The sequence below is a fragment of the Laetiporus sulphureus genome, assembly GCF_001632365.1.
Source record: "Laetiporus sulphureus 93-53 unplaced genomic scaffold LAESUscaffold_64, whole genome shotgun sequence".
Classification (NCBI taxonomy): domain Eukaryota; kingdom Fungi; phylum Basidiomycota; class Agaricomycetes; order Polyporales; family Laetiporaceae; genus Laetiporus; species Laetiporus sulphureus.
In genome coordinates this window covers 5,834-17,918 of record NW_024468573.1, presented here as the reverse complement: position 1 = coordinate 17,918, position 12,085 = coordinate 5,834, and the positions used below count along the sequence as shown (strand labels likewise).

Sequence of the window (12,085 nt, the reverse complement as noted above, 5' to 3'; positions counted from 1 at the left end):
GATATGCTGATTTGCCTTGAACTCCGTTCTCTATCGACTCAGTTGAAAAGAAAAAACTCGTTGGAGGATAGAGGATTTCAACTTTATTCGCGGCCGGTGAAGCTAGCGCTGAACTTCGAGCTTCGTCACTTGCCAAAACCGCTCGGCAATCACCGTATCATGTACTGCAGCAGGCTGCAGCGCGCTTGCGCGAAGTCCATACCGTCCTCCATCCGTGAAGCATCTTGACAAAACATGTCCGGGGCAGAAGAAACGAATCCATACGAGCTCCTCGGTCTGACAATTGAGGCAACAGAGGCAGAAATCCGTACAGCATACCGGCAACGGTCGCTCAAAGTTCATCCAGACAGGGTAAGTCTCGCCACAATATTACATTCAACAAGTGGATTTTGAACCTCGCTCTCTGACCCAAGTTCTCTCATTAAGAACCGTGGAAACCCAGATGCAGGTATGCTTTAATCCATTATCCATCTTTCACACTTCTGACGCTAACCTCGCTTCCACAGCACGCAAGTTCCACGAACTCAACCAGGCCTATGAACTCCTGCTCGACCCGCTCCGGCGCATGGCGCTGGATGCGAAAGTGAGGATCAAGGAGGCGCGGAAGGTCCGATTTGCGTCATACGACGCGAAGCGCAAGGGTCTCGTGGAGGAGCTTGAGGCGCGCGAGCGCGCGTTCAAGAAGGCACGCCTGGACAAGAATGAGGAGGAGAGGGCACGGCAGCGCGAGAACGAGCGTCTCATGGAGGAGGGTCGGAAGCTGCGCGAGGAACGAGAACGAAAGCTCCGGGAGCGAGAGGTGGAGATGGAGGCGGCACAACAGGCTCGGACGAGTGAATACGAGCCTCCTGCGTTAGGTGAGGTCCACGTATCCCCCCTTTGGAGCATAGTCATCTCATGAGTTTTTAGGCGACCTTGACACGACAGTCCGCCTGAAGTACCCTCTGTCCTCCCATCCCTCCCTCACTACACCGGCAAGCCTCGTCGAGTTGCTCTCGCGCTTCGGCAAGGTCGACGAGGACTCCATTAAGCTTCTGCTCAAACCTTCGCCGCCCAAGAAACCGAAGCGCGTCATTGCACTCGTGCCGTTCCGTCAAATCGGTGGCGCCTTTGCCGCGGTATGCGCAAGTGGGCGAGCAGAGAGCGGACTGGCGGGTATCGAGGTGAACTGGGGAGAGGATAAGGAGCCAGAATTGATCGGATGGTTGAAGAAGATGGGTAAGCTCGGGGTGCCGCACGAGCAGCCTGCCCGAGACAAGAAAGCGACAAACGTCTCAGCACCAGCAGCAGCGGGCGCTGCTCAACCGCCAGAATCCTCAACTGGGGTTCGTGAGTCGACGACATCATCTTCTCCTTTCTCGTCGTTCCCATCTACTTTCGTGAGTCGTACGCTGCTAGGCTATGGCAACTATCTGACCCTGCTGTTGTAGCCTGATCTTAATGCTCAACCAGTAACACCTTCAATCAGCTCCGCGGAGAGCGCTGCTGGTCTGGACTACGAATCGCTCACTCTGATGCGTCTACGCCAGGCAGAACGTGCACGCCTTGAGCGAGATATCAGAGAGCGGGAGGCAGCGGGAGGCGAATGACCTATCTATTATTTGAAGCGTGCTGCTCCTTTGTCTCACCGAGAGACAGTTTATGTGTATCGCGTGGATAGATTTGACTACCTGTACGTATGTGTTGATCTCTGTACATAGTTGTCCTTCAGGCAAACCTCAAGTGCGTGATCAACCTAGATTGTTGGTCCATGATGGAGTCGCTGTAGAACTCACTCTTGTGCCGTTGTAAAACAACTCGATAATGTAATGTACTGCATGTCGAGGTCGCTCACAACTCTGGAGCAATGACTATCCTCACAGGGCCATATACCTGACAGTGATTACCGTCAAATAAAGTACTCGGCATGAGCATAAGTTGACGTCTTGTGGGGATGAATGTTTTTACCAGCTCTCTCAGAGATCTAGCGTAAATCGTAAGGCATCGCGTATGGCGTAAGCAATTCCAAGATCGTGGATATTATTTGCCGCGACAATCTGTGGCCTAAGCCTAGCCGCTCTAAAATGAGCAGGGGTCCACCATTGGATTGCATTATAAGGAAATGCTGAGACGCACCACCCGCAACGTGGTATAGCAGGCACAGGCACAGCGAACTGGACAGCAGCCAGATGCGGATAGTAGCAAGCCCCGACTGCTACTCCATTACGATAAGGCATTGAACGGTAATATTGAACATGTGAGAGATAGCGTGCAGTAGAAAGATTGATGAAATGTTACTACAGCCCAGGATATTCCGAGAACATCGACGAAAGAGTTCGCATGAAGAAACACCATGAGTATGAATGCAGCAATAAATAGGCCAGATTGTAAGAAAGGATGCTCTTACGAGCACGCACAAAGGAGACGAACACAGTGCCAGCAGCCCATTCATCGCAAACACAAATGAGATCTCAGTGCACCCCGGACCCGTAACAGCACCTTTTCGGCTGTCCGCTGTGGATTTCGTATTGCCCGTGCAGCACGCGCGCGCGTTTCTATAAAGAGATGCCACATCAGCTGCACGGAGAAGAGCTGCGCGGCCATAGATACGAACTCTGTTGCCAATTCAGAGGCGTTTGTGACTGTTGGTTCTCCTCGACATTTGTATTGTTCATCAGCGAGGCCATATAAGAATCCACATCGACCCAGGAACCGTTCGAGCTGTCCGTATGCCCATGCATTCGCTGAACGCTACGAGTGGCGAGTTCGTGCTGTTCTCTCTCCCGGAACGCCTTGATCAGTCTGCAGTGTGCCTTAAAACAACGCAGATGTTCAAAAGCGGAATTGCGCGTACTGTACGATCTCTGCCACTTCATCCAGGAACCCCGATGGGTCCCTCACGATGTCGACTTCTGACAATTTGAGAGATATTTGAACCAATGGCACGACGTCGGGATCCGCGCCCGGCTCGTCCGCAATAATGTCTGTCGTGACAATATTGGATGAAGTGAAAGTCCGAATCATCTCGCCAGCTCCGCTTCCAATCGTTGACACAGCGGAGTCGTCATCGCTCTGAACGTCGCCTTGGCGTTGTTCTGTGTCCGGCGGGGTGATGGACTCGGGCCGACTACTGCCTTCGAGACTACTGCTGTCGACGCCGGATGGAGGGCCGTCGTTGAGCGGTGCGGCAGAGACATCATCGGACGCGAGATGACTAGCAGAGTCCGCCTTTCTGTGGACTACTTGAGCTGCGTTGTCTCGATCATCGCGATCGTTCGAAAGTAGATCGGATTCTATCTGAGAGTCCGTGCCAGAATCATACGAAAAGGTCCCCTCGTTCCCTCCCAAGCCTGATTGTCTACCATCACGCAGCGCCATGCGGCGATAGACATCCTCTACCGCATATCGATCATGCTTGGATACCTCTGTGTGCGGAAGAAAGAGTCCGTCTTCAATCGGGTATACCGCGGTGGGAATCCTGACGGTGCACTGAACAGAGTTGTATTGGTAGCAGTTCGGGAATGGAAATGGTGTCGAAGGTCGAAGATTGTCGCGAGAAAGCGGGTGCTCGGTGTTTGGGAAGATTGGAACGCACATGTCGGCTGGTGTAAATTCATCTTTCGATCGTTGTGGAAGGCCCTGGCCAACGAATGCAATCTGACATTGGTGCGTTGGTCTATTGGGTAGAGGCGGCTGTTGCGACTGGAGAACATGAGGTGTCAGTGTCCTGCAAATGATCAAATACGCACGCGAGAAAGCAATCGGTACCTGTGCAACGTATCCAATGTACAACTTTGGGTCCATTGCTCGAGCTGCACTCGACAGTTCAGCATCCTCGAAGTGCTTAACCATTGCCTCTGAATCGAGGCGAATGGCCAGGTACGTCCCAATAGACGGAACAATGCCCGGCATTGCTTATGACTTTGGATAGTAATGAATTTGGGACCTGCCACGGCGACCGCAAGCGGATCAATGTGATCTAAAGATTCCTTGAAGAGCAGTCGATTTCATGCCGCGATGCGACGGATGCGACAGCGAACGAATGCCCCACAAAAGTGAGAGGAACTGCCAAGTAACCATGCAACGTTAATGAACAGGCTTCGATGAGCATGGTGCGAGGCTGTTTAACACGCGTGCCAATTTGAATGGTCAAGACGAAGGCGCTCATGATAGATTGGCGCCTGTCGCTCAAGTTGCCGAAACAGGCAGTCACTCCCACGACTATGATGCATTACTTTGTCCATTAGCCCCGAAGTCTGCGATACACCATGAAGCTTTGAAGCTTTGCAGTATGTTTTATCAGTGACCTACCTCTATAGTCCGCCCGACATTGAACATCGTATTTCTTTAGGTAAGGACGTCGCTGCAAAAATACCGAAGAACAGGTGCTCGCGTAGTACTGTCAACTAACGTTGTGCTTCACGTTCTCGTACTCATAAGCCACATTTCTTTACCGATCAACGTCAACACCTGTGCACATCGCCGCGAACTCATCCTCGCGATCTCGGTCAATGGCAGCAGACCTAATATGTGCTTCGGCAGCATACTTAGTGTGAGAGCTCGACATCCTCGAACTTTACTGCACCACGCCACAGTTAGGCCCATTGTACTGCACAAGGCAGTTTCTCTTCCTCTGAATGACCGTGAGCTTCCCCACTCCCCGGCGGATCCTGATCCATGTGTGAACAGGCATATGTTTCGCGAAGACCTTTCCAGACAGCTCCTCTGTCGCGACCACGGACGGTGATGTTATAGTGACTATTGGTTCAAAGTTGAGTATACCATTTCCTGTGGCACGATTGCTGCCTCGCATCATTCCAGGGCCTATGGTTGTCGTAACGTTAATACTGTCTAAACTAGTCGCATCTAATAACGCTTGATATAGTTAGTCGGACAGACCCACCTTCTGATCGGGTAATTCGAACGAAACGGATCCACCTATTGCCTTGTCTCGCAAGCGTGCGTGTTTCAGTGCCGATCTATGCAACGCTATAAGTAGGTACTACATTCTTACACAACATGTGCGCTCTTTCTCCCATAAAATGGCGCTGGAAACACCCTTTGCTGTTATCTTCGACCTCGGTGATGTGTTGCTGACATGGTCATCTCAGGACCAACCATCCGGCCAAGGCAAATTTTCCTCCAAACTCTTACATCGGATGCTTTCTACAAGCACTTGGAGCGAGTATGAATGTGGTAGGCTCAGCGAGCGAGACTGCTACAATCGCTTGGGCGAGGAACATTGCGTGGATCCCGAGGATATTGCGAGCGCTCTCCACGAAGCGCGAGAAACGCTTCGGGCAAATGACGAGCTGATAGCCTTTATACGCGAAATGAAGGGTCAATCCAACCAGTATCCACATATCTACCTCATGACCAACATCCCTGCTCCGGAGTACGATTTTCTGCGTGCCGCTAATACCATCGATTGGAGCCTCTTCGACGAGGTCTTCACGTCTTTTTCAGCTGGCTACCGCAAGCCAAGTCTGTCATTCTACCAGTATGTGATTGCTCAAACTAGTATGGATCCATCCTGCGTTTTGTTTATCGACGACAAGATCGACAACGTGGTTTGCGCTCGTTCACTCGGTTTCCACGGCATAGTGTTCGAGTCCACACGCGTCCTGATCAAACAGTTGCGTAACAAATGCGGAAACCCCGTCGAACGAGGACTCCAGTACTTGCGAAGCAATGCGAAAAGGCTATACTCCATGACGAATGCTGGCAATGTAGTGTACGAGAATTTTGCTCTGCTGCTCATTCGGGAGGCGACCGGGGACTCGTACGTTATTCGCAACGGCTTGCTATAATCTCATTAATCCTATCAACTAGCTCTGTTGCATCCTTCACTACCCCTCGAAGGACGTGGAATTTCTTTAACAGTAAGTCAAACATCTGTGCGGAGAACCACGGGCTCACGAATATATCGCCCCTCTCATCCTCTCGTAGACGATAACAATGCAAACTTCCATTCAGTCCCTGATGATCTCGACACCACTGCGTTGGCATTCAGTGTCGTCGATAGTAATCCTGCCATTCTTCACGCTGTGCTTGATGAGATGTTGGAATACGTCAACCAAGATGGCATCATTCAGGTTGGATCCTCATTTCTTCAGGAAGCTTACCGTACTCATTCTCATCGTGAACAGATATATTACGATTACACACGGCCTCGCATTGATCCATGCGCATGCGCGAATACACTCACATTATTTTACAAGAATGGTCGTGGGCACGAGTTGCCAGGCACTCTTGACTGGGTGCACAAGGTGCTCCTCCACCGCGCATACGTCGATGGAACGCGCTATTATGCCACCCCTGAATGCTTCCTATACTTCGTCGAACGTCTACTCAGCTCTTCGAAAGATGCCGAACTCCACGGCAGGCTTGCAACCTTGTTCAAGGTGCGCGTTGAGGAGCGTATAGGTGCGGCAGGTGATCCCCTTATGCTTGCCATGCGGATCACAGCATGTGCCGTTGCAGGGGTATACGATGCAGTAGATCTGCGCACGCTTTTAACATTGCAATGCGATGACGGAGGATGGGAAATTGGGTGGATGTACACTATCCCGAGCACCAAGGAGAAGATCGGCAACAGAGGTCTATCGACCGCGATGGCACTACAGGCTATCTCGTCATCGCTTGCGAGCCTGAGGATCCAAAGCTCCGCGTAGAGAGAACCAATCGTTTCGATGATCCACGTCCCCTACAGCGATGCATCCTTAGCGATGAGGCTCGGATACATCCCCTTTCTCTCGCATGTTGGGTTTCTGATTGTCGAGCGGTCTGCATCGAGATCGTTGATACGCTGTACATCTTCCCAGAGTAAGTTGTAATGTACCCCAGTATACACCAAATATCATACGAATACTTGATAATTCTGTTGTGATTTCCATGTTCAATTAACGTTGATAATAAATACCGAACCACACCGACCGGCTCCTGATAGCATTTCAGAGCACGCCGAAATTTGTCTGCGCAATATCAGCACACCGAGTAACTCGTCACCATCCATACTCATGTCTCGAATGCCAACGGTCACTCTCGGACTCTCCATTTGATGCAGGGAAGTGCCATTCTGAACGGTTAAGGGTGTCCTCCTGATAATCGTAACCCGGTCTTTGCCACTCGGCATGTTCCCCGACGGAACGCCTTGTATCCATGTTGTAGGACGTCTGCAGTGGATCTTCCGCGGGATTAGCGCTTCTGTCACGATACGCAGAGGGTTCCCATGCATGATAATGGTCGCAGTCTGAGATGCTACTGTGCAGGTAGGCAGAGCCAGAATGATATCGACGTTCGGCATCGTCACCCCAAAAGCTATCAGATTGATAGACAGGATCAGAGCGATACCAGTGGTCGGCGTAGTCCTCCCGGGCCCTGTCATCTGTGTGGACAGAATCGAAGAAATGATCACGTTCCGCGTAGTCATAAGACCTGTCGTTGCGATACAAACGTCGCCCGTCAGGACTCGGAGGTAATTCTTCGCGCAATATCTTTCCGGAGAAGTCGTGAGACATATAATTAGAACCACAATCATGCTTATCAAGCGTATCCCATGAACAGTGAGCCGTATTGTCAAAGGATGCCGTACGAGGGCTTCGAGGGCTTGTGTATGATTGATCGCCCAGAGGAGCCCGAGGCAACTCATCATGTGGATTATTGAGGCTAGAAGCGCGCCGAAGAGAGGATTCCCGAGGATGTGAGCATACAGACGGCACAATGGTTGCAGAGTGCGAGCGTTGCAGCGAACGCGACCGATGCGTAACCTAAGAAACAAGCGACCATATGATCAACATTATACTGTGCACCTAGGTTAACGAAGGGACGTACTGAGGGCCATGATCTTGGCATCGTGACGTGATCCTGCAGGAGGGCGTGGGCGTTGGCAGCGGTTCATGGTTCGTTGGTTGAGATTGAGGCTTACCATGTATTCTCTTCGCTGCTCATCTAGGAAAGAAGGATCGGCATGACACATGTCCTTCCACTGTTTCATCTTCCAGTGACAGAGGTCGCGTATGTGTTTTACAGTGGCGCTGCTGAAGCTCGGTGATGGACCAGTGGCTGATGGCCACCGCCTTCGCAACGTGCGATCCGTATTGAGTTTGACAGCCAGAAGCCATCCAGGTCTTCCCGCTTTCCATTCAGGAATTGTGTGTATGTGCAGAGCGTCCCCGGAGCCGCCGTTCGGATAGATCGGAACCAAAAAGTGTCGGAACACGAAAGGTAAAGAGTCGATATCGGCGCCTCCAAAGGTCCCCATTGCACAAACGGTTACCATAGTGTTGCCGTTCTCCTTGTACAAGTCTATGATAGCACAGGGCCGGATTTTGCCTCTGGACACCAACAAGTCCGTGAAATACCGAGTCATCGAGGGAATATTGCACAAGCCAAGAAGGAGGATCAAAGGCGCGTGCATTGATTCCCGGATGCTGTAAACGTCGCCTAACAGAGGGCCAGGATCCCGAGACTCAGGATAGGGCCGAGCGTGTCGAGGCTGGCAGTGTGTACACTGGCGCATGAGAGACGGGGCGAGGTGTTGGACCGTTTTGGTGGGTGGGTCGAAGCACAAGGCGAGAACTAACAGCAGTGCAGACAGCCCGCGCAGCGAGAATAAGAAGCAGAGAGAGCGAAAGACGCAAAAGGATATGTGGACGAGCCAAGAGGTAGGTGGACAATGGATGCGACGCTGCCACAGATTGGGACGTGGTAACAACAGCGCGCAGGCAGAAGGTGAGGGGAGAGAGGAGGGGGGAAACAACAGGAACACGCGTGTTAGCGACCTTATGTAGTCGTATGCATCGCCTCTGATCGATGAGAACAATAAGGCCTAGTCTTGAAGGTGGCGGGCTATATGGGACACGGCCACCTCAACCGTCTGAACGGCAGTCATGCAAATGCCTAGACAGCAAGTAACAAGTGGCACGAAAAGCTGAGATGCAGACGACTCAGCTGTCTGCTTTCCATGAAAGTGTGGGTCTTGCCATCGCGATTCAGATGGCAGACATTCGGCGGCGCTTCGCGCAGCGGCGACGGCGGCTAGATGATGGCTGAGAACACGTGTATAACACGCGGTCTGAGGGGAGCGCTCGAGCGCTCGGCGCTTGCCAGTTACGGCTGGCCCTTTGTCTCTTGTGCCACCGTGCGCGCGTGTGGTCACCCGAACCAGCCTTTCGCCTTCATATGCGTGAATCCTTATACAACAGCCTGGATTAGAATTCTGGTTACGATTGGGACCAGTCTGAAAATACGTAACATTAAGCTTTTAACGTTCTCTGGTTCCCCTCTCGGCCCCCACAACACCGCCTACAAGAAGATGTATGCACCAGGAGTGGCCAGTTCCTGATGCACACGCCGCCCCGCCATTGGTGTCCCTCCCGTACCATCTATCCCTTCGTGTAGCCTCAGTCTCGTTATGGTGTGATTTAAATGACTAGTGCACGAGGAGAGAACATGGACAAGAGGCGAATAGGCAGAGAGATTTCATACGCACACTGAGTTGACAGAGCGCCTCCATCATTGAAACTGCCAAATACGCGTCGGCTGGTCGGGATACGCCGAAATATGATGCGCTGTATAGTCTTGTATGCCGAGGAAACAATGAATCAATAAGCAAAGCAAGGGAGGTTGAGAGCAAAGAAATACGCGATGTATGTCCAGCCTCGTCTACTTGCCGCTCGGTCCGATCTACGCCTGCGTGAAAATATGACGATGAGCAAGCCTTTGCGACGAAAAAGAGCTTGTGGCAACACTGGTTGTATACCTCTCGTCGGGGAAGACGGGCTCATCGGGGTGATCAAGCCCTCCTCCGCTTCGCCGACGGCTCCCATAGCACATCCCATCATCCGCTCGGTCCTGAGTTTGCATGCGCCAATAATCTTTTCTCGTTTCGAAGAACTGCAGCCTATGGAAAAGGGTGGAAAGGCAAGCTCATTGAGCAGGTGTTAAGGACGGAATGCAAGTTAGAAAGGCATCGGGCACCAGTCGCGACGTTGCGGTCATCAGGGTCATGACTCCTTCCCTTGACGCCTCGTCGGCACCGTCAGCCATACCTGGTGTGACATTCGCGTGTCCGGATCTTGTCTTCTGGCTGCGCAGCGCACCGTCGTTGCCATAGATTTCCATATGAAAAGCTGAATGTGTGTCTCAAGGGGAAGAACATCGATCAGAGAGTAATGTAACATGGCAATGCAGAGCGGCGACGGCAAAAATGCGGCAAGGAGGCTAGGGAAGGAACGGTGCAGGGGGATGAAGTAGGGTTAGTAAAGAGTCCGAGACAAGAAACGTTATAGAGCATGACAACAGACGAATCTGCATCATACCGTGCTGGCCTGACAGCGAGGTTCATCCCAAGAGACATTCCGAGCCATCCACCGAGGCCTAGAAACTCGGCGGACGTCCCGCATCCCCAGGTCCCCACCGCGTCCGGCGCATTCATCAACAGGCACACATGCCTAGCAAGCAATCATCATTCAGAAGAACGCACGGTGTGAGATCTCCATCCGCTCCCGCGCCACGTCCAGCGGCAAGAGTGTGCAGTCCAGGGTGTATGCGCCGCACGCGCCCCAGTTGACGACGACCTCGCCGACCTTGGTGATCTGCCGGCGCGGCTTCTGCGCAGCGTCGAGAGAGGTCAGGCCGCACTCGAGCTTGAAGTCGGCTATGTCCGTCGCAGGCCGGCTGCGGGACGTGCCCTTGCCTTGCGTCTTCAGGCCAAGGCGCTGAGCGAGGGACTTCGTCGCGTGAGTGTAAGCCATTATGTACAGCAGAGGGACTTTAAGTGTGGATTATGAGGTGGGAGGACAGGCGATGATGGAGGGCGGAAATAAGAGGTGTTGAACCTTCAAGACGCGCATACCCGCAATATATACACCGTAGATTCACAAACAGTCTGCTAGTCAAGAAAATGATGAGTTAGCGAATCAGGCAAGTGAAATGATTCGGACTGCTCCAGCATGATTATAATCGTACGGTCATGATCATTATCCGTCTCCTGCGCTGTCTCCGGGGCGAGGGGATGCGGAGGGAGCACCAAGACCACGAACATTGTAACATGATGCTGCCGAGTTTACGCCATCTCGATTACATAGTACTACTGAGGAAGGAAAGGCGTAAGTGTGAGTGTTCGGAATGCATGTGCTTAATCATCTCTGGCATGATGATACTCACTTCTATAATGGTGCAACAAGCAGAATTCCTGATATGCATTGACTGTTGCGGAACTCAAGATTGACACTGCCTGAAAGATGGTACAGCCGATGGCATGTAGATGTGGCAGGATGCCATTACGCCCACACGTTCGCTTGAACGACTTCCTTCTCGATAACACCTACGATGACCTGTAGTGCTGACCCCACGGAAGGATACAGTCCGCTTTTAAAATGTAGACTTGCCAAGTGCGCTCTGAGTGATGATGTTTGTAAATGCAGTCCGACCGAGTGAATGTGTCATCTGCGTTGAACCCTGCAAATGCAGGTAAAGAGGACGTCATGCATATGACTGGCCAGCAAGCTTATCAAAATAAGACTTTCTATCAGAACCACATCTCCTGGAAGAATAAGCTGTTCGTCGAGCTTGATCAGACTCGGTCAATGATATCTCATTAACTGAGTCGGAGCTCGACGAACTGACTCAATATCAACGTCGTCACAAAGCTTGGGCGCTTATTCCAAATAACAAAGTAATTTGGCTATTGACAGAATGTGGACGCGAATGGCTTACGTAATAATCGTCGCTGCAGTTCGACACCTTTTAGGAAGTAGTTTACGTAACGTTCGCCCCTCCTCCTCGTCATCGCGCTGCCCCTGTTGAGCTTTCTTGCTTTCTATCCGCTCACGTCGCTCGATGGCGTTTTCTACGTACTATTGTCCGAGGTGAAAATTTACGAGGGCTGTAGACACATAGGAAAGCGAGTGACTCAGCCTCGATGTATAATGCGAGTGCTATATAAATACCTGTAGACACATAGGAAAACGAGTGACTACAGTATATCAGTAAAGACTAAGTAAAGGAGTCCAGTAGGTACTCACCTCAGCCTCGATGTATAATGCGAGTGCTGAGGTAGTAGGAAAAGATTGAGCGCGCTTGTGGCTATGTGATTACATAA

At 51.7% G+C, this 12,085-nt stretch overlaps 5 protein-coding genes across 5 annotated transcripts; 2 read left to right on the top strand and 3 right to left on the bottom strand.

Moving 5' to 3' along the window:
* The first annotated feature begins 212 nt into the window (after window positions 1-212).
* On the top strand, window positions 213-1,860 carry LAESUDRAFT_686916 (DnaJ-domain-containing protein). Its single transcript, XM_040905938.1, has 5 exons — window positions 213-351; window positions 427-448; window positions 507-857; window positions 910-1,379; window positions 1,431-1,860. Exons 1-5 carry the CDS (start codon window positions 235-237, stop codon window positions 1,587-1,589), a joined length of 1,119 nt encoding a protein of 372 aa, XP_040758937.1. The 5' UTR covers window positions 213-234; the 3' UTR covers window positions 1,590-1,860.
* A 197-nt stretch (window positions 1,861-2,057) lies between these two features.
* On the bottom strand, window positions 2,058-4,113 carry LAESUDRAFT_731406 (uncharacterized protein). Its single transcript, XM_040910041.1, has 4 exons — window positions 3,748-4,113; window positions 2,834-3,681; window positions 2,594-2,781; window positions 2,058-2,534 (listed from the first exon to the last, which is right to left on the bottom strand). Exons 1-4 carry the CDS (start codon window positions 3,889-3,891, stop codon window positions 2,428-2,430), a joined length of 1,287 nt encoding a protein of 428 aa, XP_040758935.1. The 5' UTR covers window positions 3,892-4,113; the 3' UTR covers window positions 2,058-2,427.
* LAESUDRAFT_488513 (uncharacterized protein) lies at window positions 2,152-2,554 on the bottom strand. Its single transcript, XM_040902657.1, has one exon. The coding sequence runs from the start codon at window positions 2,429-2,431 to the stop codon at window positions 2,195-2,197; it is 237 nt and encodes a 78-aa protein (XP_040758936.1). The 5' UTR covers window positions 2,432-2,554; the 3' UTR covers window positions 2,152-2,194.
* A 908-nt stretch (window positions 4,114-5,021) lies between the features above and the next one.
* Window positions 5,022-6,653, top strand: LAESUDRAFT_763899 (HAD-like protein; the record flags this gene model as incomplete). The annotated part of the gene is made up of 4 exons (XM_040913351.1): window positions 5,022-5,761; window positions 5,812-5,861; window positions 5,929-6,074; window positions 6,129-6,653. The coding sequence occupies 4 exons, from the start codon at window positions 5,022-5,024 to the stop codon at window positions 6,651-6,653; spliced, it is 1,461 nt and encodes a 486-aa protein (XP_040758934.1).
* A 924-nt stretch (window positions 6,654-7,577) lies between these two features.
* On the bottom strand, window positions 7,578-8,654 carry LAESUDRAFT_488457 (uncharacterized protein). Its single transcript, XM_040902656.1, has 2 exons — window positions 7,813-8,654; window positions 7,578-7,748 (listed from the first exon to the last, which is right to left on the bottom strand). Exons 1-2 carry the CDS (start codon window positions 8,498-8,500, stop codon window positions 7,648-7,650), a joined length of 789 nt encoding a protein of 262 aa, XP_040758933.1. The 5' UTR covers window positions 8,501-8,654; the 3' UTR covers window positions 7,578-7,647.
* Window positions 8,655-12,085: the final 3,431 nt, after the last annotated feature.